This window comes from Drosophila novamexicana, unplaced genomic scaffold (genome assembly GCF_003285875.2).
Source record: "Drosophila novamexicana strain 15010-1031.04,08,12 unplaced genomic scaffold, DnovRS2.1 tig00000485-arrow-pilon, whole genome shotgun sequence".
In the NCBI taxonomy this organism is placed as follows: Eukaryota; Metazoa; Arthropoda; class Insecta; order Diptera; family Drosophilidae; genus Drosophila; species Drosophila novamexicana.
In genome coordinates this window covers 3,138,817-3,166,017 of record NW_020824808.1, presented here as the reverse complement: position 1 = coordinate 3,166,017, position 27,201 = coordinate 3,138,817, and the positions used below count along the sequence as shown (strand labels likewise).

The 27,201-nt window shown below is 40.9% G+C and overlaps 2 protein-coding genes across 2 annotated transcripts; one reads left to right on the top strand and one right to left on the bottom strand.

Moving 5' to 3' along the window:
- Positions 1 to 5,715: 5,715 nt before the first annotated feature.
- LOC115761693 lies at positions 5,716 to 12,823 on the bottom strand. The gene is made up of 6 exons (XM_030703560.1): positions 12,437 to 12,823; positions 9,439 to 9,714; positions 9,142 to 9,319; positions 8,793 to 8,899; positions 5,941 to 6,018; positions 5,716 to 5,850 (listed from the first exon to the last, which is right to left on the bottom strand). The coding sequence occupies exons 1-6, from the start codon at positions 12,806 to 12,808 to the stop codon at positions 5,716 to 5,718; spliced, it is 1,146 nt and encodes a 381-aa protein (XP_030559420.1). The 5' UTR covers positions 12,809 to 12,823.
- A 12,785-nt stretch (positions 12,824 to 25,608) lies between these two features.
- Positions 25,609 to 26,756, top strand: LOC115761553. Its single transcript, XM_030703336.1, has 2 exons — positions 25,609 to 25,619; positions 25,698 to 26,756. Exon 2 carries the CDS (start codon positions 25,707 to 25,709, stop codon positions 26,688 to 26,690), a length of 984 nt encoding a protein of 327 aa, XP_030559196.1. The 5' UTR covers positions 25,609 to 25,619; positions 25,698 to 25,706; the 3' UTR covers positions 26,691 to 26,756.
- Positions 26,757 to 27,201: the final 445 nt, after the last annotated feature.

Genomic DNA, 27,201 nt, shown 5'->3' with positions numbered 1-27,201 from the left:
TAAATATAATTAATATTCATTTAATCACTTTTAGTGTTTTTAGGTGCGAGCTGCTCACATGTAACTAGCTCAATGTTAGGCAGAACTACTTTGTATATATACAATTAAAAACAAAAAGGCAAATAAATTGAAGCAGAAAATCAAACGCATTTCTTTTATTTTTCATTGGAAACGTCACCCAATCAGATGACAACAACCAGCCGCAAGACAATTCGAATTGGTTTGCTTAGCTTTATCGTTTTTACACCAAACCCTTTTGCAATCAGATTAATTCCAGTACAATTATTGAACAAACCAGTTGCGATAGCTTTCCTTTTCTTCGAGTCACTGTAAATATATTCTGTTGGGTTGCTTAGTTTGGGGAAGCGGCTAAAGTTAGGCGCTTGTGAAATTCTTGAAGCTTTTCATATTTCACTCAATTGGGTATGAATAAAACTATTTGCAATATTTCATGCAGCCAGCTGCCACATGAACAAAATCCAGTCGGGGTAAAAGTACAAATACGGGGAGGGGCGAAGTGGCAGAGTTGCACGTTGGTTGTTGCTGTGGGTGCAACAACAATGATTGCGCTTTATTTGCGATAATAAAACACACCATCGCGCCCTGGAGGACAACAACAAGGACGATGGAGACTTTGGGCGAAATCGAACCGCGAAATTGTAACAAACTGCGCGTGCATTGGCCTCCATGGCAGCGGTAATAGCAAAAGTCAGGACCCAGACCCAGGCACCAGGATCCGGATGTGGCAGCGGCAGCGGCAGCGCGAATGCGAGCGCCAACAAGGATCCGGCTGCATTGCCGGGACGCAAAATATGGCAAGCTGCAAAGAATATTTAAGCTGCGACGTTGCTGCAAATATTAAAGAAAAACATGTGAAAATAAGAATGCGAAGCGAGCGGTATGACAGGGGTTGTGGACGGGGCAGGCACGAAGTGAAATTGTTCTGGATGCTGGCAGAAGGATTTACTGCATATTTCATGTTCACAACGAACCAATTTTACGCTCTTCAAATCCTATTAGTCAATGGCCCTTTGGGGATGCAACGGCTGCGCTAGTTACGGCAGCTGTTCGGCAATGTCTAAAGGGTTGACCGGGGCTAGCGGGGGTGGTTGGGTGGCTGGGTGGCTTGGTTTGCTTGTGTTGCACTCTCATTGTGTTTTACTTATAGACACATGTATATATATATATATATATATATAAGTAATACTCAGGCGACTGGCCCAGGTCAGCTTAGTGTGCCTGGCGTTTCCGCACGATTATGCCTTGTGAGAGAGCGGGTGTGCTAATATCCGCGTATGTATGTGTGTGTGTGTGTGTGTGTGTGTGTGTGTGTGTGTGTGTGTATGCTGGGGGCTAAGCCAGTTTCAGCCCCAAACCTACGGGAAAGGCACTCATCAATCTCACTGCTTGAGCGCATGAATTATGAAAAACGTGCAAAATGCAAACGGAAATTAAAATCTATCGCAAAAAAAAAAAATATATATATATACGAAAACCCTTTTGCCACACACATGAGCTAAGGCGCACACACACAAATATCAACTGCTGAGCCAAAAGAAAATACACAGTTCGTTAAACAAATGCGCGATGTATGGGCGCATAAAATCAAACAAAGCTTAAACAATAAAGAAAAAACGTTGTAAAGACAATTTTATATATTATAAACGAGTAAAGCCGAGTCGGGGCAGGGGTCACCAGCCAGATTTGACAGGCGCCCAGACCGGCCGTTGTCTCCTGCGCAGCTGTTGAAAAACAAACCTCAACTTTTGGTCGCATACAAAATTTCTGTCATGCTGAACGCGACTAAAGCCGGTTGGTGCCTGCACTGATGTCCTTTATTAATTTAACAGGCTTCCACTGCGCCTTTGACTACAACTTGAACTACAACAGCAACGAAATTCAACAAGCCATACAACATATGAGAGTCCATGCATTTTTCATGAGGTGTTGGCTTTTGTGCCCATCACAGTCATCAGTACCAGCAGCAGCCATATTGCAATGCCAAACATCAGCCAGAGTCAGCTGTGGGCCTGCCAGCTCCAGTGTCTACTGCTGCTGCTGCTCCTGCTCCTTGGCCAGGTGCTGCTGCTGCTGCTGCTACTGCTGCTGTTGATGCTGATGTTCTGGCTACACTTGAACTTACAATGACATGTTCGAACTGTGTGAGCTCTGCATATTTGCCAGCAATCCACTGTGCAGGTGCATTCCATTTATTTCTACTCTGCTCTCTGCTGTTTTTACAAATTGCTTTCATTAGTTTTAATGGAGCTGCCTGTTAGATGATATTTGAGACGGTCTGCTTATTTTTGCATATCTGTAAATTTTGATATTTCGAAAAATAAAAAAATAAATAAAAAACATCCTCAGCCAAGTGATTAAACCAAAGTGCTTTGACCATAGACACACGTATGTAAAAGAAATAGTGTTGAAATTTTAAGCAACAATTTAAATATTTAAGCTTAACACAAAATAGAAATGCCTCAAATATTTATTGAACTCCGGAAAAATAAATCAAAATACATAAGTCTGAAGGCAGTTAAAAATGTGCTAAACGAACTTTCGTATTTGTGTGTTTATTAAAAAATTAGATCCAAAATACCTTGAATAAAAATCCTTGAAATTTGTCTGCAAAAATTCAAAGATAATCAGCAAAAAGCCTTTTTAATAAGAAGCAAAATAACGCCTTAATTCCAAGAACTGCAATGAATAGAATGCAAATATTTAATACTCGAACATATTAATGACGGGTTAAAGCTCAACTTAAACACTTTTTACAATTTAAAAACACTTTATTCATTTAAATACGCATTTAAACATAATTTTGATTCAATTTGCTGCAAAAGTGCATCATGATACATGCCAATTTTCTATATATTTTATTACTAAATGCCCTCAGCCATAAGCCAACTGGCATACAAACATATATTAAATACACGTAGCATTTGTCAGATGTATCCTAAATGTTTATTCAGAATACATATAGATGTGTGTATATATGGAATATTTGTATATATATATATACCTGCTCGCATGTGTGCCAGTTTTTTTAAAACAACGTATTTATATTTATTCGCTTACATTCATAAATATTTGTTATTCATTGCGCAAACATCTTTTATGCTTCAGCCACGCATTTGAAATGCATTTTGGCATTTTGCTTGAACACTTAAATATGTAAATTGAAATATGCATTTATGTATATCTGTATATATATTTCAGTTTTTCAACTCTAGCACTATTAATTGTAAATATATATAAATATATTTGTATCTCATCAATATTTATGCGCAACCAATAAATATACATATATATGTATATATATAAATTTTTGTATTTTCTGTCTCTTCATATATTGATTTTTTATCTCAATTGCTCGGCAAACTCTGATGGCCATTTGAAAATTGGTTTTTTGAGCCAATTGCTTGGTTCTGGCCAATTGTGAACTCGGGCATTTGCTTGAGCAATTTATTATTAACTTAAATATATTGAGAAATTGTCTTGTTTATTTGTAATTCTGATATTTAATGCACTCTAAACTACGCATGTGTATATATATATAGATTTATGCTTATAAACTGTTTTTCTTTATATTTTTTATGACTTAAATTTTATCGATGTCACATTCATTATTTCAACTGGCACTTAACATATGATTATCTATATTTAATATATGTTAACAAAGGTATTTCCAGTGCAGTGGAAATGCTTAATTTAAGAAAGATCTGACTGTATGTGTGACTATAAATATATTTTATTTTATTTTGTCTGCCGTTGCGTATACTTAATATTTGTCTATGCGAAATTAAAATTGAGCCTGCAACAAATTGAAAAACTTACATAAAAACTGTTTCGTTTTATTGCTATTATTGTAATCCTGCGTTTTCTGTTGTCTGCACATTGTATTCCATACACATACATAGTCCATGTATGTGTGTGTGTGTGTGTGTATTTAGTCAAACAATTATATGTATGTAACTGTACTGTACTGTATGTATTGTATATGCTTTTTAAAACGGCGCACAATTTAATACATGACTGCCTATATTGCCTATATTTAATTTCACCTTTTTTTCACTGTTTGCATTTTGTTTGTCTCTATACTATTTCACTATGGCTGGTTGATTTTACGAATGAGTTTTCATTGCATTTAATTAAATTTCAATGATAAAATGATAAAAGGCAAACGCGGCCTGCATGGGAAAGCAGCAGGATTAATTGCTCGTTAACAAAAATTAAAAGCAAATAAAATATATTTTTAAAAAATCTGCATAAAACATGCGATTCGCAATCGAGTATAAGTCCAGGATAATTGCACATCACTTTCCACGACTGAAATGCAACAATTGAAATTAATGTGCGATCAAAATGTTAATAAACACGACATATTGGCGAAATTGAGGTGAAATCGATGGGCAGAACACGCTGCTAATATCTTTAACTTGACTTTGGCTAATCACGACGAGGGCTGCCAACAAACCGGAAACGAATGCGAAAACGCAAGCACGCAGCCCGCATTAAATCGCAATAGTTGTCTAGTGCTCTGTTTTGCACTCACGTAGCCGCTAAATGTTTCAATTTTGGCAGCTCCATAAGGCGCCAGCGGACATTTAATAATAAATGCAGTCGCCAGCCAGCCACAGGAACTGGCATTTGTGAGTGCGCGAATTGCAAGGACAACAGCGTGTGCGCTCTTATCCGAGTATTTTTGTGCCTTTTGGTCAAAATGCAAATAAAATTATAAGCGATTTCAAATTTCAAATGCTTTGCGCCGCTTTCATTGCAAAATGCAAATCTCATTCACCAAGCAGCGAGAGAGAGAGTCCATTGCACAGGCCAGCAGCCAAGCCAGGTCCTGGCCAGTGTCAACTTCGTTGCATACTTCCCAGCGCGACATGCAATTAAAATGCAAAAAAGCCAACGGCAACAACTGCTGCACAAATCCGCCCGCCCAATCAAACCAAAGACCAAAATCGATGCACTCCAGTGCGGAAACGGAAATACGAGTGCCCAAACCCAATCCAGGCCGATGCGTACCAAACATGCATAACCCAGCCCAGGTCCAGGCAGGACCTCAACCAGCAGCAGTTTCTGGATTGTATAGCGTCTGCGGTTGGCGCAAGTTTGCCGTGTATGCATGCGTGTGTGTCTGTGTGTGTTTGTGTGTGTGGTCGTGTTGATTCAGCGTTAAGCTTGTTGGAATTTCGCGCTTTGTCAACATTCCTCGCCAAGTTGCTGATGCATTTGCCGCTAGTTATTTCGCCGTCTAAAGCTGTTTGAATATCGAGTATGGCATATGGTTTGCCCTAGCATGTTCGAAGAAGTTTTGATTGACTTGTGGATGCTTTTAGTTTGGCTCAAGTGTGTACACCCAAAATAAATATAACAAAATCTTTTAGCTGCATATGTTAAACAAAAAGTTTCCTGTAGATCAACTGGCCGTAGGTTTTTTAAATCTATTGAATTGTAATTATTGTAATGGCTTCAATTGCTTGCAGTTCGTGCTGTCTATCATACTATATAATTTAGCTCTTATACTGTTCAATATCACCTTTACACTGCACTTCAAACTATGTTTATGTTTAAATTCGTATTGCTCGCTTAACGTGTGTATCACCCGAACCCGACTAACTAGCTTCATTTTGAGTGCATATTATATGGAATGCATGCCTCTTAAATATGTAAATCTTATGCAGCATCGATGCTGATGGCCGTGTCCTAGGGATGCTTTGTATAATTATTCAATGGCATCTCCGTGGCCAGACTGTGGGCCACCTCCTTGTTGCGTTCGTGCAGGGCAATATCCATGGGTGCGCTGGCTGGTTTCTTTTGCGCAGCTTTCTGAGTCTTAAGCTGTGTGGAAATTAAAAAACAAAATAATTAGATGCAAATGGCAAAGAAAGAAGGAATTGATTAGTCAGTTATGGGCATTGGCATATTTACTCGCTGTATGGTCTTCTCAAAGTCCTGCGGGGGTTCGGGTCGTTTCATGGTGCCGCAGCTTTTCAAGCGCTCGTTGGTCTGTTAAATGCAAACATAAATTCATGGAATAAATAAGTATTTTTTTGCCCATGATTACTTCATTAACCTAAGCAGTCCAGAACTTTGCCAGCCAGACGGCATAAAACAAATCGACACCTCACAACAAAAACCACAATAAAAGAGACGCACACAAGCACACACACATACACACAGACAGACAAATGAAAATGTCAAATGAAAAGCGCCGGCCAACGAAAAATAATGAAAGGCCAAACAGAGAATTTCCCTAAAGCAACATTTCCGCAACAGACCGCATAATGAGAGCGTAGCCAAGTTTAGAATTATACATACGCGTCTGTGACCTCTTGTTGCTGGCTAACCATGGCCGGCAGCTGTTGCCGGGACCCCGGTTCATGGTATAAACAAGGTAATGAGTGCCAAAGGACAACGCACATACACACACACAACAAGTTGGCGGGCCACAATTGTCGCCAGTGCTTAGCCCAAGTCATTTTCAAAATTGACCACAAAGAACAGGGACTCGCAGTCGGAGTCGGAGTCTGTTGCGCTGGGCGACAGCAAATTGCGCTTAAATATTAAATGAACAGCAACACACAAAAAAAGTCACATAAAAAAAGAAGAAGAAGAACAACAAATGGCAGCAACACAAATACGGCAAAGAAACGCCGGACAACAACCGTAAAACACGAAAAGTTATAAACTCTCGCAGGAGCACAAAAAACAGACTCGCAAAACAAAAACACTTTTTGGCACGCCTGAAATAATAAAAACAAATGCGACGCTGTCGTTGGATGTTTGAAAAAAAAAGAAAAAGCACCAAAAAGAAAGGACATTCGTGTGCTGGGAATCTCCGGATGCCAACCGCAAAAAGCCAGCGCGCAAAGGTGCAAATGAGTGGGTGACCCACCGCACCCAACCCAATAAGGCCGATCCCCAAGAATTGCAAGCCGTAGAGCTCGACCGGACAAATCCTTTGCCTGTTCCTGTTTCTGCCACGAGCCCATCCTTGCAGCTCGCACCTGCACAGTTCATATCTCTTTGGTCGTTGTCGGTCTGCTATTTGCATGCAGCACATGTCCATGCTGCAGCTCCCTTGCCATCTCTCTCTCTCTCACTCTCTCTCTGTCTGCCCCTCCCACTCTCCCAAGCCCTGCTCTTTTGCCCTCTTACAATTCTGTTTTGTCATCTCGTGCACCGCACTTCGCACAAGGCAACGCAATTAACGGTAATTGCCTTTTATCGGCTTAGTCCTGATAAGTTTTTTCTCTTTGTTTGCATCTCGCTCCCCATCTCCCTGTCCCTCTCCCCTACTTACACTCTGCTGCTCTCTTTTTCTCTGTCAGCTTTGCAGTGGCTCTTATTGTTGTTGTTATTTGTGGGCTTACGCGGTTTTTATATTTTAATTTAATTTTATAAGTAGCACACGGGAGGCGCCCCCGAGGTCAAAAGTTTGTCTTTGCAAAATTTAGACATTAAACAAAGCGTTCAAAAAGTTTTTGGCCTTGGCTGTCGGCAGGAAATGCTTTGAAGTACATTAAAAAGCAGCTTAATATGCATAATTTACTGTAAATATAACAAACGAATCAAACGATACAGAAGGGCTATCTTCGGCATGCGAAAGATTTAATACCCTTGCAGACCAAACGTTTTCAAAATACTCATAATGCTTTGCCCGTATCTAAGAAACACAGGGCAAATAGTTAATTCCCAATATGGCTAAAATATCTTAAATAACAAAAAGATTTCGTACAAGATCCTCATGTTCGACAGATCGTTCCTATGGCAGCTATATGATATGTATGATATCGGTTCCGACATATGTTCTGTGTGCAACATAAAGAGGGACTCTGCCAAAGTTTCATGACAACAGCTTTAAAACTGAGAGACTAGTTCGCATAGAAACAGACAGACGAACAGTCGTACATGGCTATATCGACTCGGCTGTTGATACTGATCCAGAATATATATACTTTATAGGGTCGAAGATGTCTACTACTATGCGTTAACCACTTCGAGACAAAATTATAATACCTTCTGCAAGGATATAAAACTTAAAATGTATAACTTAAATGTAAAATTTTCAATATAGTAAGATACATAACATATTTATACCCTCCACCTATAATATCTATTTACACAAATTTAGCCTGTACCAATAAAAATTAAATACGCTGTTATAAAATGATTATTGCAGTTATGTTAATAGTCTCTCTACTCTGTAGGTTAATTTTTGTTCTGGGTTTTATTAAGAAAATATCCTTTCTTAAACTAATGTGCGAGTACCAATGAGTACAATTGCAAAATGAACTGCTTTTCCCTTATTTAAACAACCATACAAATTGTGAACTGAAGCTTTAAAATAACCATATTTTACCAATATACCTAAATAATTAAATAGTCAGATACCCTGTATCAAAAACACCTTTGCAATTGTATTTGGGTAACAATAAAAAAAACCATTAAGAGTTACGGAGCAATTAAAAGCCTTGTGCCACTTGAAAACAATGAAATACTCTGTAATATTAAAAATCGCAATACTAATATAATACTCTTTTCTTACTTAAGATTCTGTACCAAAAAATATCTTGATCCAATTAAATTTTCTGTAGAGAGAGCTAGAGAGAGTAACAGCGAAATGATATGTTTTTCTTTTATTTTAATTACTTATATTTAAATCTCTTTCTACTTTCTAACATGTTGTACATGATATTGTCTAATTTCCAGAAAATAACTAATTTAAGCATCTTAACATATGTCCCTTAACCCGCCCACACTCTTACCTTTTCACTCACCTTTAGTTGCATGCCCTCGTTGGCATTGAGCTCGTCTCCGCTTTGCCGCAGGCCCTGCAGGAAGCGCGCAAATACCGTGCGTCGCTGTTTGTTCTTGTTGCGCCCCTCTTAAAAAGGCAAAAAGAAATCAAACCGATATTAAAAGCCACAATCAAACAGTCTGTACGCTAAACATATAGGTACACAAATCTACTGAGAACGAGGACTGCGCAAGCCAATTTAATTGAATTAAAAGCCATAAAAAGTCAAACAGCCGACAAAGTGGCAAGCCACAAGCAGCGCATCCAAAAAGTGTTTGGGTGGGAGACTAACCCCACCTGAAAAGCCCCTTCCAGTTAAATGCCCTTACCTGTTGCCGAAAAATCGTAAAAGAAATTGGTGCGCGCCCCGGGATAGCTGTGCTGCATTCCATTCAAATTGAGCGCCGACTTGGAGTCGATGGCATTGCGGGCCATGCGATTGGCCAAATCGTTCTGGGTATAGCTATAGATCTCGTTCTCCTCGCGATTCGACAGGCAGCTCGATGGCTGCACATGCATAATAAACGAAATGAATTAGAACCCATTCGCCAGGCGGCTCGTGCGACCTGATTAGCTCGAGTCGTAAAAACACTGAGCCGTAAAAAGTCAATGTGCACTTCGCTTACCAAATACTTGCCGGGCACATAAAGCGGCTGGCTGTGACTGGTCGGCAGCACAGAGGAGCCAACCAGTCCACCGCCCCCGCCGCTGCTTCCACTGCTGCTACTGCCAGCGCCAGCGTTGCGACGCGTTAACGTATGCCCCGTCGAGATGCGCACATGTCGTTCCTTCCACTTCGACAGACGCACCTGCTCAATGGCATCCAGGACATCGTCGTAGGGCATATTAATCTGTTTGCTATAATGCGCGGCCAGGCCTTCCAAGTAGCCGCGTTTGCCCTCCTGAGGGAGGAAGAGCCAGAGAAAAAATTTAAGACTGCATAGAATATTTTTTTTATAATATATATAAACTAACAGGAATTACCCGGCTTTGCCCTGGCGTAATTGACATCATATATTCAATTATACACATTTATATATTCATTTTCCCCCCATTTCCCATATTAGATTCAAATGCTTATTTCAATTGAATCCCAGCCGCAATCTAATCTCCCAAGATATTGACCAGGGTCAAATGCTGAGCACTTTGTGGCCCAGAAACACAAGTGTTAATATCTTCCGGTAATTAGCGTAAGTCTGCCACTTAAATGTGTCCTGCTTGACATTCAAAGCGTCCACTGAAGCATCAGTGCATCCTCTCAAGGCATTCTAAATGTCTTTGTGTGTGTATCATGTGTCTGTCTGCTACTGTGGCTGCCAGGCAAATTCATTTAGAGTCGCAGCCATGCAAACATTTGTGCTGAAATGCAACTTGTCTGCAACTGCCAGTCAGTCAGTGATACACACACGCACACACACACACACACAGACTGGGACACACATGCACACACTTGTGTCTGCCTCATCAGCGCAAAGTGCAATTAGTTGAAGTTGCGCGCATCAACATGCCCCAGACAGAGGAAAGCACCCCAGAAGCTAACAAGTCTAGCCTCTGCCCACCGACCCCCTCCAACTCTTTGTAGTCTCGCACGAGCTCAGACACCTGTCAGGCCAACATACGCATACACACACACACACACACACACACATACACAAGCACACGCACATACTAAAGATATACATATGTATGTATTTTTACTTAACTGCATTTCCATTTCACATAATTTTATTGCCGCATTTAAGTTGCATTTCAATTTGCGGTCGGAACGTGATATTGCGCATTCGCCGCGTGGTCCGCACAAAATGTTGCCAAAACAACTGTAAATATTTGTCTTTGAACAGGCAAACTATGTTAAGTGCCCGAAAAAAAAACAATTTCAACAACGCAATTGCTAATTAAAATGCAAGGCAGCTGCTGGATGGCAGCCTATGTCAAAGTTGCCAGAAAACACGCCACAAGAAGCTCTCCGTTTCGTGCTTCATCATCAAAACTGCACAGTTTGGCACTTGTGGCAAGTGGTGGGCTTGACAGCCATGTGCCGCGCCTGCATACCAAAACATTGACAAGTAGCAGGCACTATGCGTGCTCAATAGGCTGCCCCGACCACGCCCATTTGCCCATTCAACCATTCGCCTCAAATATGCAACTTTAAATCAAAAGCAGCAGATAGGCTCATTCCGCATTTATTTACAGCGTATTTCTTCAAATGTGAAACACGGCCCTGAACCAGTGACATGTTTTTTCTTTTATATGTTTGTTTTTCTTCTTTTTTTTTGCATTAAGCTGCGCAAAACTGCATGACAACTATGGATAAAAGGGTTACCAACTGAGCTTGGAAATTGGAGATTTTGCACTGGCTGCCGCTTGACACGCTTGCAAAACTCATCACACTAGATGTGACAATGCGAACATGTCCGCAAAAGTATATATTTCCTTTAATGCACACTTTTTATGCATTGCGGGCACTGTGGGTCGCATGCTGCTAAGAGACAACTCAGGAACATGCTCATGAGTATTCAAAAAAGTTTCAATAACACAAGCGATTTTCAACCATATTTGTGTTTTACTATTATTTCCAACAAAGTTTTTGTATTTATCCCGAAAAAATTGTAACCCTTTTAAAATTTGAATTTTGATTTCCTTGAATTTTTTTTCAGTGACTGTCGATGGTCTAATGCGTAAAAGGAAAAATGTAATACAATATTTGATATTTCAAAGATCTCACTTTATATTCCTAAGATACTGCATTTGTGATATTTATAAGTATAATATCTTAAAATGAACATAACTCGTAATATCTGAAATACAATATTTAAGGCGCATTAAATAAATATAAATAGTAAGACATGCCATTTTATGAATCTATTTATACACAACGAAGCCCATTGTATACATATATAGAACTATTTTGTTCTTTCTTTTCGCTTGCATGTTGCAACTCTTGCATTATGGCCACATTGTTGCCAGCGTTGCTTTATCGTGCGTGTCTAGTGGCAGCAATTTGGCAATGTTGCAAGCATTGCAAAAATTTGTGTATTGGCAGATCATTAAAGGGTTGCAACCCGCCTGGTGACTGTTGGCCTGCTATTCTGCTGCTCTGCTGTTCCCCAGTGGCGTTTATGGCCCAATTTGTTAAGGCCGCCACCATTTAGGGGGGATGACAGGGAAAGAAACACAGAAACAGCACCCGCTAAAATAAACAAAATTAACGCAAGGCTAAAAGCGTTTCCCACGGCTAAACCAGACCAACATATTATAAAATAAACTTTCAAGCGAAAAGTGTACAACTGGCTTCTCGGTGGGCGGTCGATGGGCAATGGCCACCAGGCCAGACCAGACACGCGGTTGGCCACTCGGTTTAACTAAATTAAAATCGTGTTAATTTCACATTAGAGCGCACACCAGGCCGCTGTCAGTTTGGCTGTCCCCAAACGGAGACCATTACAAACTAGAGGCGACTGTCACACGCTGCTGGAACAGCAACTACAACAACCAGGCAGGACAACAAGTCCCCCATGGAGAGCATGCAAATTGCAAGCGGTAAATAAAATGTCCAAGATAAGCCAGCACTAGCTGGGGCTAGCTGGTGGTGGCCATGGTGGTCATCGCCAGTCGAGTACTCACCGGCGAGGAGTATGGATGGGCTGTGAGGCGTATGCCATCTGCCTCCAGATGTCGTTTCATTACCCCCTCCAGCTCCTTCATGGTAATCGGCGTATCGCAGTCGGAGGCAAGTATCTCGTTGCTGTTGCTGAGCGCCTTCGGATCATTGATGAGCACATAGACAATGGCGGCGCCCTTCTCACGCAGGGCACGCACGCTTTTCAGTAGCTTGCCACGGTGCGTGGGATTGTCCACGCCAATGGCATCCAGATCGATTTCGCCAATTTGCTTGCATATTTCCAGCTCATCGTAGCCATTCTCAAGGAAGCTCTCGCCATACTGCGGCAGCCCAATTGTGCGCAGCCACTCGCAAACGATATTGTGGTGCGGCATATTCGCGTATCACGTGGCGGCCGATGGTGCCGCAATGTCCAGCGGTGCGAATGAGACCTTGGGCACTCGGGGCTTGGTGTTGCTGCCACTGCTGCTGCTGCTGGCCGCCAGTGGCTCCAACTGGTTGCTGCTGCTGGCGGCGCTGCTGCTGATGCTGTTGACCGTTGCCTTCATAGCAACGCCTGCAAAGGAACACAGTGGCAAGGATGAGCGAAAAGTGAGAAATGGAAAGTGAAAGCGAACTTATGTTACAATGTGCAACAGTGCGTATGCTTAATAAAGCCTGTCACTTCCGGCTACCTCAAAAGTATGCAATGGCTGTCAAAGCAGCACAATAGCCGGCCTAGACAGGTATATGTAGTATATCAATTTGCGTTAATAGCCATCATTGTTCACAAACTGACAGCTGAGAGGCTGAGAGATTGAAAGACTGCTCGGCCAGCCTATAAGCACTTAATGATAATGCTCGGTCATGTACACGGGCCACTAAAACACTTGAATATGTTTAGCCCCGGAAGCCACTTGCATATGAATAAGCCACTTAAAATGACAGATGGACTAAGCACGCACACACACATTCACACAGAGACAATCACAGGCAGCTGTAGACTTTGACTTGGACAAAAGACAGAAGGAAGTCGTCTAACTATTTATAATGCCCCGGGCAGACAGTTCGTCCTGCGCCTGAAAAATATTTTTGCTTGTGAAAAATGAAATGCAAATGGCTGCTGCCACTAGAAATATTTGCAGCCATTTCCACAACACATTCGTCTGGCTTAGCTCAGGTGGCCAGTCGTGCGCAGGCACTCGCACACACACACACACACACACACACACACACACACACACACACACACACACACATATCTAAAACCCATCTCCGATTTCAGCCCTATGCTATAACGAATTTAAACCTAACGCTCACCCAGGAAACAATGCCCTAATGAAAAGATGTGGCTACAGTTTTCGGTTGCGCCTGCTGCTGCAGCTGTCATTAAGTAGAAAGGTCCAGTGACATTGTCTGTGTGTTGATTTATTCACACACAAATACACACACCCACACGCACATACATATTTATAAGATATTTCATTTGTTGTTTTGTGCCACTTGGGAGCACATTCAGGCACTTGAGTTTGCCATTCCGACTTATTGATCAAAACATGTGCTGCCAAATACCACAATCAACAACGTTGTGCCACATTTCTATGTCATGGGTCGTATTGGATATTTCTTGTAAAGGGGTTGAAACAGCCCTTAGCAATTAAATGTCCAAATTGCAATATCATAAATGATTGCAAATTATTATATCGTAAATATTGCTGGGGAATGCCCCTTGTATGCGTGACTCTTATGCTCATCCCAGTGTTATTTAAGTTATAATTTTTGCCATCGATAAATATGGTACGGATAGCAAGTCGAATGTGAAACATGTCCTATTAGTTCGTCTTCAATTTCACATAAACTTATTATAGCCTTTCAGATAGTATTAAAACTTGGTCATTTGTAAGAAACATTCGAGCCCATACAGTAGAAATATTATTATATATTATTATAAGTATCAAAAGTCGTTGATATTGTCATGTTCGTCTGTTTGTCCATGCAAACAAGTCCCTTATTTAAAGTTATGGTCACAAAACTTCAGTTAGGCTCTTCTATTGGTTTCAAGCAGAATATATGAGAGGGTCGGCCAGATCGGACTACTACAACATATTGATACAATTGTGCGCAGATTGATTGGAGAATTAGGTTCTTGTATGAAATAGTTTTTGTTTAACTAGGTATCTTCACCAAAGAAAAGTTGGTCGGAAAATATGTTTATGTCCGGAAGATTTTAACTTTAAAAACTCCAAGTTTTCTCTGGCATTTAAAATATATTCATTTATTCGGATAGACAAACAGATAGGACAATGAGCATTGTACACCATCAACATTCTCCTTTTCAGAAAATTTAAAAATTTAAAAATTTATAGATTTATAATATTTAAAAAACAAAGACTGTCGTTTATTTATCATTAAGAATAAGCAGTCTCAAAGAATAACTAATGTTGCAGAGTTCACTTATCATACTTTACAGAAGTTTATGTTGCATATTCATTAACACATGTTCATGTACATGATTGTTTATGTTTAACTTTCATTCTTTGAAGAACTACGCCACTGTTTGCAACTGCCACAGTTGGAGCAATACACACACACACACACACGCACACCACCAAAAAGTTTTCTCGCATTGTTAGCATAATAAACACGTAATAAAATGCGTAAGGCAAAATCAGTAAAGTCAATGTTGAAGTAGTTGGATGCTTTCCATACGCTGCCGTTGCCAGACAAATTTGATATCCAAGATGCCGGCCAAAAGGACCACAGCAGCAGCAGTAGCAGCAGCAACAATAACAACAACGAGCGACAGTTAATGAATTTGCTGCAGCACATTCAGATAGCAAACACACACAAGCACACACACGCACACACACTGGAAATGCATAAAATTTCTCGTGCACTCGGGCGGTCAGTGTAATTACTTGCTTGACTGTAATGTCAAAATTTGCATACGACTTTCCCAACGACTCTCGTTAGATAAGCGTCTTAAATTTTCAATTTCATTGTTTATTAAGTGCCAAATTAATGATGTGTGTGAGTGCGTATGTGTGCGTGAGTGTGTATGAGTAAGTATGTGTGCGTGTGCATTTCTGTTCATGCGGAGCAATTGTCAAAGGTGTTTTGCTTTCGCACGATTTCCGTTTGTAATTGCTTATTGTGTACATTTTGTTCAATGCCCTGCCCAGCTGCATGTTTATGAGATTTCCTTAATTTTAATGCATTTGCAATTATGGCATTAATTATATGAAACGTGTGATTAGTTCCTCAGTTAGAAACTTGGATGTACGATAATTGCATAAAGTGTGTGTGCTAGATATTCCAAAAATCGATATTTAAGCTGTTTCGCAAGGTTTTAATTAACTTTTTATTACTGTTATTTATAATCAAATTACCCCAATTTTTAAATGACATTACTTTCTGGTTCATTTCGGCTTTCATATATTAGCCTGGGATGCGCACCTGCAAACTTATTATTTATTTGGGCTAAGGATGTAAGAGCCATCTATTTTTTAAAGTTATACAGATTTCATCTTTTTGTATATTTAATATTTATATGAGCTTGCATACATCATATCCATAAACAATTCTTATACCTACGATTCCAACCTATTTAATTACATCGTCTGGCAATATATTTTTAGTCAACCGATTTGAAAACGAATCAATTCGAAATAAAAATTTCCAAAATGTACTACTATAAACCGATTAAAAAACGAACAAACCGGAATAATTCAAGTTCTTAATCCAAGCACGTGATCATAGATATGGGAAGCCAGGTGAATGAACCTCAAGCCAGGACGTTGTTCGAGGCGTACGGCGCACCATTGACTATTTATCTTGGGCTTGCAGCCCTGATTTTTATAGATTTAATCTTCATAGAAATATTATTTATACACTACTTATTTATATTATATTCATAGGAATATTTTATTTTTATTTCTGTCTGCCTGGTTCATTGAACGAATGCCCACTTTTACGCCTGGTACTTAAACCTGGTACCATATTATTAATAAGCCTGAATGATTATTTTAATCAGCTGCCTCGTCTGCCAATTTAATTCAAAAATTACAAACTTAATTGCACCTATTTTTTTATATTTTTGCAAATTTAATTTTTCAGTTGAATTTATATAAAAATAATGCACTACATAAGCTTTGATATAATTATTTGTACATATATTTGCGTATCTCTAATATTTAACCAGTGCCCATTTTTATGCAAACCAGCCCAAGTAATTAATTTTAATATGAAAGTCAAACATGCTCTAACAATTGTCATATAATTTGCCGTCTAGACAGTGAAAATTTAGTATTTTCAATTAACTGCAGCAACAACTGCGCTGCCACCCGCCAACCGCCAGCGAAAACAATGCACACAAAAAGGCGCACAATGCAGGAGCTGGAACTGGAGCTGGAGCTGGAGCTGGAGCTGAAGCTGTTGTTGGAGTTGGAATTGTAACTGGATTTGCCTGGCTGCTATGTTGACAAAACACACAGCATGCAATCTCTACAAAAAATCGAGAAAAAAGCCAAAGCACACAATGAGAACTGAGAGGAAGGCGAGAGAGATGGCGAAATGCAACTCGGGAACACCCTTGCAGACGCGACTGTTGGGTAACAGGCGCACAGCAAAAAGCATACGAGTTTGTTTTGGGCTCAAGGTTTGCTATGGAACAGCTGGCTGTGTGGCAGGACCCCTGCTGCTGCCGCTGCTACTGCTGCTACTGCTGCTGCAGTCGTGCGCATCAATGTCAGTGCACCTGACGCTGCACTTGGCACTTGCTACTCGCTGCACGGCACTCAGCACACAGCCAGACACCGTGCACCACCACCAGCCCCGCCACAGCAGCCTCTGACAGGCTACGCACTTGCGGTTGCTTACGGCTGGGGAAGCCTCACAAGCGTTTCGAGTGCCATCGTTCCTGTACCTGTGGGCTGAGGGAGGGGACACTGCTTAACAAAGCGTGTGATGTTAACGGATTCGATTTCACTTTTTTTTTTTTCTTATTTTTCAACCGTTGCCTTTGACATGTCTCTTGTTTTTGTTATTATTGTTTTTACTGTTGTCGCTGCTTAATTGAAATTGCATTTGCTGCGTTTGTTTGCACATAATTAAAGGCTGTAAATTATATCAGGAGCCCACGACTTGTTTTGTTGGTTATGCAAATTCAAGACGAGTTGTCAATTGAAATGAAACGACAGGCATTTCTGCGGTTAACGTGCTCACATCATTTATGCTATATTCTACATTCACCCTCCTTACCATATAATTCGTATGCGAAATTTGAATAGCCGCTTCTTACAAAAAGAGCTTTAAAATGCGGCCTTTAAATTTTTCGGTCCCTAGTCCAAAAGAAGGGACCTTTCAATAAAGCCCCAATTTAAGCAAAAGAAAGCAGTTGTTTTCCTGGATTCCAGACATATACCAAATTTACGATATGGCACCGCTTAGAAATTGTCATATAATATATTATTATCGAGCTAATTAACTTATATCATTGTATTGGCGCCGCCCGATATCAATATGAATTTTGACATAACATAATTAAATTAATATAAATAATATGATCCAAATATATAAACTAATAATTTTATTGGTGGACAATAAAATACATACATTTTAAGTCGCATCCGTAAACGAAAATACGCTTCGCAGAATGCTGAGTCACATTTGAAAGTGAGGTTGTTGAAATAGCTTTACAGACAGTTTCCTTACAAATAGTAGGCGAGTTATTAGTTATCGTATCCAACATTGGCCTCGAGTCAACCATTTAAAATTTAGTTTACTCTAAAACATGATACTCACCATGACATTTTGTTATAGAAAATATATGTTTATACGAAATTCAGTGACCAATTGAAGATAAACAGATTTCTATAAATAAATTAGCAAATAATTGATCTAAATAAAATATACTACACGATACCTAGCCGAGGAAAATGCAAAAATGTATAGCCCCATCAAATTTGTACCCTTTCGCTTAGAAACAGTTTCACTTGCATACTTACAATTATGGTTAGAAGTCAATTGGCTCTGTTAGATGTATATCCTATTTGGAGCTCCTGATGTGCTTCCTAATCCTCGCACAATGTAAGAGTTAGCCTTGGGCAGCTTTTGTTTATCCTTAAAGTGCGATTGCTATTGAAATAATCAAATGTCTCAACACTTAATTTGTAGGAGTTCGTTGGGCTTATAGCGGCCATTAAGGCATTAGTGCGTGAAGCCAATCAGCCCACTTGTTGTCCTTGCTGTTGTCTGCTTGCCCAGAGTCCAAGCTGTGAGCCAAATGGTGGTTCAACATGCACAATTATGCCATGTGATTTATGGCGTTGGCTTTGCACACCTCAACGAATAAATGGCCGGCAAAAAAAGTGGCGCGCAAATGGCCAAACACCGGCGGAAATCGGAGGCGCCACACACAAATGCTGCACAACATATATGTCCGCATGCAATTGGCAAGCCGGCAAAAAGCGCGATTCTGTGCTCGCGGTTCGAGGCCAAACCGTTGATTGCAGTGCGAACCGAAATCGACAAAATAAACCAAACTAAAATCCCACATAAAATCTCGCGCGCAGCGGCAGCAGCAGCAGCGGTTCTATAAAAAAACGCAACCAAAGTATGCAAAGCACGCGAACGTACTGGCAACTGGCATGCCACATGGAGCAAATGCAACCGAGTGGAGAGCTCGGCAAACTTCTCGAGGCAGGAAGGCCGCCGTTAACGTTACGTTAACGTTAACGTTAACGTCGCCGTCAGCGCCTCCGCCTCCATGGCCAACGACCGTGCGGCGGAGCAGAAGCTTTGCAAACGTTGCAAGTGTTTGTTGTAAGCGATACCCACAGCAGGCCGCGAGGGAGCAGCAGCAACAGCAGCAGCAGAGCAGGCGACTGCAGCAGCGTCGGCGGCGCAGTTAGGGAGGTTTTTTTTTGCGAGGCAGCCACCACCGCTGCCAACGTGGCAGCATGTCTAAGTGCAGAAAGTAGGTGAGGTAGATGCCAGTCGAGCCACATGAGCCAAAGCGAGACGGGTAACTGTCGAGGAGAGTGTTTACCTCGGCTTAGAGCTCTGACGCTGGGAGCGTCTGGCTGGCTGCCTGGCTGACTGGCAGCGTAGGCTCGACACAAAACATGAATGAGCTGTGAAGCAAATGAAGTGCTGCGGCCGACGAGCCGCACACAGTGCAACCCGCAGCGTATTTAAATATAGCTAAAAAAAAAGAAAAGGAAAATATAAAAAAAAAAAAAAAAACAAAACGTAAATAAAAAAGTGGCGTAAAAATGCAACGCATGCAGCGGCAATGACGACAGCGTCTGCAACATGCGCCGCAGCAGAGCGACGCCGGCAGAAGCCGCTCGAAGGCTCCCAGGCGGCTATCATGTCAACGCCGGCGTCCTCATTTGTCTGCCTGTTTCAACATTTTTTTTTTAATCTTAATTCTCTTTTTGTCGCAGACAAACCGACAGGCAGACAGACGTACAGTCAGGCAGACGGGCAGGCCGTTTAGTTTTGACTACGCCTGGGCACATTTTGTGCCTCATCATCTCCAGCCGCTGGTGGCGACACATGCGACTGACTGCAAATAAACGTCAGAGGAGTCCACATCCAGCAGCTCGCTCAGCTCAGTTGTTGTTGCTGCTGCTGCGGCTGCTGCTGCTGTTGATATTGTTGCAATAATCAGCATTTGAAGTCAGTTGTGATGCCCATGGTACCTTCTGGCAGCATCAAGCTAAGACAGACACCGCTTGTGGATGAAACGTTCTATCTAAATAGGGTCTTACTTATCATGTCCATCTGTAGTCGAAAAATATTTTAATTTTGCTTTACTTTCTATTTACATTTTTACTTTACATTTCTACAAGACTTTCATAATAAATAGTAATCAATTACAAAATATTCGTATATATATATTTTAACGTTTTGAAGATTTGTTTTATTAACAACCTACTATAACAACTTTATTAGAATGGTTCAGATTCAGATAATATTCTGATTTGTATTAGGAAATCTTCTATAAAAGATTTGACCTTTAATATTTTTCGCTGCAGAAACGAAACATGTGTTCGGCTTGAACCTGATTAAAAAATAATTATACCTATAATAAGATTCACTGAAAATAGTAATAATAAAAATAATAAAAATAATAACTATAATAAAACTGTTAATAAATATAATTATAGCAATAATAAAATATGAAACTTTAGCTCGGTTAAAAAAAGTCCGATCGTCGAAGTCTTTAGAATAGATCACAGTTGTCGTGAATAATTTAATATACCTCCTTAACATTATGGGCTAAATTTGTGATAACTAAAAATTTTAATTATCAATTGATTGAAAAGTTGCTTAAGTATGTATATTTCTATCATTTAAAAAAATGTGTATTTTTGAATATTTGTTATTTTTAGATCTCTAACATCAAACATAAGTTTAGCTTGGTATGAATAAAATATAAAGCACACCCTGTTTACTATATGTAGACTGCAATCCTTATGGGCATTGTTTAGTGCATGCGACCGAAAACAAAAATACAAAAAATTAATCAAAAGAAAATTATAAAACAAAGGCAATGAGGACGATTCCGACTGCAAGCCATGAGACGACGGGCAGCGGGTGAAGCATACTTACAGGCGCCGCAGCAGAGTATGGCATATGCATGCATGTGTAAGTGTATGTATGTGCGTGTGCCCAGACAGAAGCGTAGCCCCAGTTAAGACGAAACAGGGACACAGACACGGACGCGGATTTGGGCTGCGTTGACAAAGCTGTTTGCGCGGCAACTGGAGCGCAAGGATTTCATATGCAGCTACATGCAAGTGTGTGTATGTGCGGGTGAGTACGTGTGCTGCGTGTGCGTGCATGTGCCTGTGTGTGCTTTTTATCGGACTTGTTTTGATAGTTGACTCGATTCTAAGCCTATTAAAGCGCCTGAGTCGCTCAACAATTGAGCAGCTTAGCACTGAGCGGGTTTCCAAGCTAAAGAGCGCCCCGTAAGCGATAGGCCCCAACAAAGTTAAGCCCTGGTCAGGCCCTTGCACCAACTCCCCAGCGTCTAAACCCTTTCGCAACTGCTGCTGTTGCTGCTGTTAATAATTAAGGCTGCAACGCGCTCGTTAGACACATCCTTCTATGTACTCATGCCTGCTCTTGCTTTTTCTATATCTAGCTCTCCCTATCTCTCTTTTTCTTTCTCTCTCTAGTTCTATCTCTCTCTCTCTTTCTCTCTCTCTCTCTTTCTCTTTCTCTTTCTCTTTCTCTCTCTCTCCGCTCTGCCCGTCGCGCCAACAATTTTCTCAAGAAGCCGCACTTAAATGGCTTCCTGTGCGGGTGCAAACAAAAGCTGACTGCCAGCCAGCTGCACACGGCACACACATGTGCCAATCCGAGTATGTGTGTGTGGGTGTATTTGTCTCCGACAGCAACAAAAAAATATGGCAGCAGCAAAAAAAATCTCTGACTGCCTGCTACAAGTCGAGTGGCGTCGCCTGGTGGTTGATTTTGTTGTTGTTATTTTCTCTACTACTCTGCCAATGTGCAAATGTAAAAAAAAAAGAGTTGCAATTTATTTTTTTATTGTTGCAGTTGTTGTTGTTGCTGCTACTGAGCGCAACACATGCGCCATTATGCAATTGATTTTCTTGGTTTTTTTTCTGCTCTTGCTAGGTTTTTTGCATTGTTGTAGGCGAAGCTGCTTAAATCAGTTTTTGTTTTTGTCGGCTTACGAGTTCAGCTGGGTGTCAAGGGTCATTCAACCCGCTGGCAACGGCTAACTAATTTGCCAGCCAGGCCAGTTATGCCGACGGCCGAGCTGTGTGCGTCTAATTAGGCGCCGCAACTAAAGCAAATCCTCTGAAAAGCGAGCAAAGCCCAGCTAGGTGTCTAAAGTGACGCTTCATGTGGAAAATGGCTAAAACAAACTGCACGTCCGTCTGTCTCTGTGTGCTAAAAAGATAGCAGGCACACACAAGCACACGAGCACTGCCACTGCTATGGCAACAGCAACTGCAACTGCATTTCTATAGCGGCCGTATCACGTGCGCTATCTCATTTGGCGTTGCATGCAACGCGGCGCGGCGCGGCTTTTAACCCTGAATGCATCGCATGAATGCAGCACAGCCATGGCACAGACAACGCACAGACGCACCCATACCCTGGCAAACAAAACACGCCCACAGCCGCGCCCGGGGCTCATGCTGAGCCAAGTCAAGTCAAGTCAAGTCAAGGCAGATTGCGTATACGCAGGATTGGCCACTTGCATTATTAAGCGCTACTCCAGCGCTGTGATAAGCTCTAGCGAGTGCGTGCCTGTGTGTGTGTGTGCGTGCGTGCGTGCGAGTGTGTGTGTGTGTGCATTGGCACTTTCATGTGCCTTGCAATTTCATTGTGAATGTCAAGTGTTGGCAGTTGCTTGCCAAGATGCTTTGTTAGCCGCCCCAGCGCCAAGCAACTGCACGTGCAGATCCGGTAACAGCGGCGTTTGCCTTGTCAAGTGGCATTCAAGTGCATTTTACATGCCGCGTCTTTGATTGACATTAACATATTGCCTGGCACTGTGAAGTCGACGTTATGTCTGCCAGGCAATTGAGTGCGTTCGCAACAAGAAGAAAGTTTTCGTAGACTTCAGATACAAAAGAAAAGAGAAATAAAAGCAGTAGAGCCAGTTAAACAGCAGATTTGTTTGCCCTTTCGATCTTTTGAACATGCGTTATAAGTACCAGAAAAATAAGCCAATACCGGTTACGGAGTCACATGCGTACATATACATTTTATATTCTCACTTCATTTTAATGTAAATATTTTATAAGATGATATCATAATTTCTTAAACGTTCATATTATTAATATATCAAAGCAGTCAATATAATAATAGATGATCTTGCCTAAGTCAGGCCAAACTAATTAATCATAATACATTTTTCATTTTATTATAGTTTTTAGTTAACCTTTCGACAAGTTACATTGTAATACCTTCATTGTTATAGCTATTATTTTCAGCTGCTTCATCTAGCCTGTGTCTAACATAATTAGTGATTTAATGTTAAAAATTTGAGGGCCATATTAACCAGTTATGTTCTTTCCCCTGCAGCACTTAATTAATTGTTAAATGGATATAAAAAGCAAATAAATAAATCAGGTTTATCCAAGAAAACAAATCAAGTCAAAAATGTCAGTCAACTTCAACCGAATACGTAACACTCTGTTCTCAGTATAGCTTCTATACTCAAACATTCGAAAGAGCTTTTATAATTATTCACCTAATAAATACTTTTAAAACTGTAGCCCCAAAGCTGTAACCTTAGTTCTCTCGGAAATAAATGTAGTAAATGTAAACCAATATACCTCTTTTTTCTGTGTGGGCAGAGTATTAACCACAAAAACGAAAAAAAGTCAAAAATTAGGAAATAAAAGACAAATAGTCACAGCCAATACACTCTTTTGCACTGTGTGAACAAAGTTTCAACCGCAAAAAAACAATTAAAAGTCGTAAATTATAATAATTTTGGCAAATCGAATGAATCGACCATTCATACATGCCAGATACATACATTTTGTTGTAAATAAATTATAAAATTTGTCTTATATACACATATATTTTATGTATCGCATGCAAATATCATGTGATAAAACCAGTTTTCACAAAATAAAATAATTATCTTAACATTTGTCATTTCCATATTTAGTATGTGCTCAATAAATGGCTACAACAACCTTTAACCTGGCCCATAAATGGGCCTAAGACATGCAACTGTATCAATGACGTGAGTTTGAGAAGAAATTTAAATTTCAGCTGAGCAGCATTTTGGGTAGATGTATGGCAATATCATTTTAATAGCAGAGACATAAATCAAATGTGCCGACACGCGTGCATTTAAATCATTTGATTTCATTGCTAACCAATTTACAACGCAAGCTCGGTTGGCTTCATCAAATGAAAAACCAAAAATCCCCCATACAAAATGAATGCAAATTTATTTGTATACAAACAACAAAAACAATGCAGACCTCATCGTTAAGGTCGCCGGAATCGCACTTTTACTTTTGACTGGATCAACATGATCTTTACACACATTAAGTCAATACGTAGAAATGTACAATAATTATGCCTGGTGAATTAAACCATAAAGTGGTTAAAAGCGGAAAGGCAAAAAGGCAGAACGAGACAAAAACAAAAAAAAGTAAGTAAGTAGTAATCTAGTCTAGCACGACTATAAGACACCTTGCACTCAGCGCTGAGTTGCCAAAAAGCTATCTTCTATTTATACATACATAAAAACACACATTCTCACACATAACCTGATTCATCTTTAACTTTAATGCTTATTGTCTGATCTTTGAAATTTTCTAATCTCAAAATGTGTATATATAGCAATGCGCTCGACTCTTCCTTTAAATATGATATGAATTAAGAACAGGGTGCTTATGACGATTGTTACCGATTTCGTGTAACATGTTTCAGGTCAAATTATCGATAATTTATTATAAGTATTGGGCGTTAGATAGGACTTATGTTCAAAGTCTTTAGCTATAAAATGTCTTTTCCGAAGTGGACATGGGCAGACAGTTGCTGAATAATATTATTTAAACCTTATGCGGACGGCAAATGAAACCTCCCTCTGTCTGTTACATACATTCGTATAAAGTGATGATACCCTTCCACCAATATTTCAATGCATACAGGGTATCATGAGCGGAAAACATTTTCACGGCCCTCACGAAATGATTTCTTTGCATGGGCCAAAGCAAAAGTTGCCTCCTTAACGATGACAAAACCAGACGTGAGTGATAGCAAAATGATGCCACAAGCAAACGAACGTTGAAGTGGTCAACGACGAAAACATCAACAAGATACAGCATAATAAATATATATGCACATCGATATATGTATATATATGATATACATATATAGACAAAAAGAAATTATGAAATTTAAAAGTGTTACAACAAATCAAAAGCCACGCGACGCCGTAGCCAACACAATTACAACTCAATAGCCAAACAAGTTTCTGGCCGATGTCGCTGCTGCCAGCTATTGCTGCTGCTTCTGCTGCTGCTCTGTTGACTCTTCTTTGAAAGAAGTCCAACCAGGTGATCTTCGCAGCGTCTGGCTCAATCATTTGCCAGTCGGCGAGGCGTGCACAACACAAAACAGAGTCTGAATATCTTAAGCCGAATCTCTGATTATTTGATGGCCAACATGTTGCTGCTCGTCTTGGCGGTAAGCTGTGCTCTGCCCGAATGGGCCATCAATGACTGCCTCATTAAAATGTTTATGTTTGTCCATAAATTAATTTAGTTGTCGTTGATGAGCATCGCCCAGTCGCAAGAATATCATTATCCGCGCCCGCAGTTTCCATTCCACCTGACGCCACAGCGCCCGGGAGTCCGTCAGCCGCCGACCAAGTTTATAGTACAGACCTTTGGACCGCATGGACGCACGTATGAGCTGCAAACGCACAAATCGCCGGCAATCTATGTGGCACATGAAACGTACGCTGTACCTGGCCATCAGCTGCAGCCACAGAGGCAATTCCAACATCATGTGCAGCAACCGCAGCAGCAAATGTCCAGCTCGCTGTACCAGAATCCGCTGCTGGTCAACACCAACTACCAAGCTGTCCCAGTTGGCCTGACCCCGCCACCACCGCCATCACCTGCTCCAGGTCAGTCTGTTACCTACTACACTCAGGCGCAGGCACAGAACAACGTCCAGCAGTTAGCTGACAGCTATTATAGGCAACCACAGGCTATGACAGTCGCCACCGCAACTCAAACGCAGCCAACCGCCAGTTATGGTCCGCCACAGGAGCAGCCACATTCACCACACTATAGCAATCCACAGCCTTATGCCGTTGTCACGCTGCCACAGGGTGAACGCGTACTGGACGCTGGTCATGGCTCGGGCCCGTTGCCCGCCGAGAGTGGACACTCGACGGGACCGACACGTGTGGGCGACTACAATGCCCAATCGCCAAGCGCCACACTGGATGCGTACAACTACAAGCAGTCTGTGCCAGGTGATACGCGCAGCTATCAACGCTATGTGACCAACTGCCAGCCGAACGGGCAGTGCCAGCAGCTGAATCTGAATCCGGGTCAGATTGATCCCGATCACCATCAACTGTTGCAGGCGGCGCGTGCGCAAACACAGCCAGCTAAAGGTGGCTGCCAGAAGGATAACTATGTGCCGCCGGGCGCCCAACCGAATGCCCAGGGCCAGCTGCGGCCGCGCGACAGGCGCACCTATGCGCTCGCCCAAGAGCAGCTGGCCAAGTATCCATATAATTAAATTTAATACCCAAAATCGAATTTATTAGTACCTGTTAGTTGCGTTGTAATATAAATAAAGTACCCTTAAGATGAACAGCCTTCAAATGTTCCTGTAACTATTTTGTGTTTATTTTCCAAAGTTGAAAATATACTTTATACACCGAAGTAAATGAAAATGAGAAAATGTGTGCATAGTTTTCTGCATATGTATCTTAAGGGTCGAAGAAAGCGCGTCCAACCATTTGAATAATATATACATATATATAGGGCGATGGGTATAGATATTGAAGAAAGTTAGAATTTTTTTAAGGGCAGCTCGGATTGGAATTCATATTATCTCCAAGTCAGGCACGATCCCTTTCGTCTTTAGTTATATTTTTCAATATAAATTTAATTTTTTCCATGAACTCGAAGTTTTTGAAATATTTTATGTTTAGCATGTACAGGTCATCAGAACTATTGGTCTTAAACAAACTTCTTAAAAGAATAACTTTTTGCTTATATTCGAAACAAGTCCAGCAGCCTCGAGC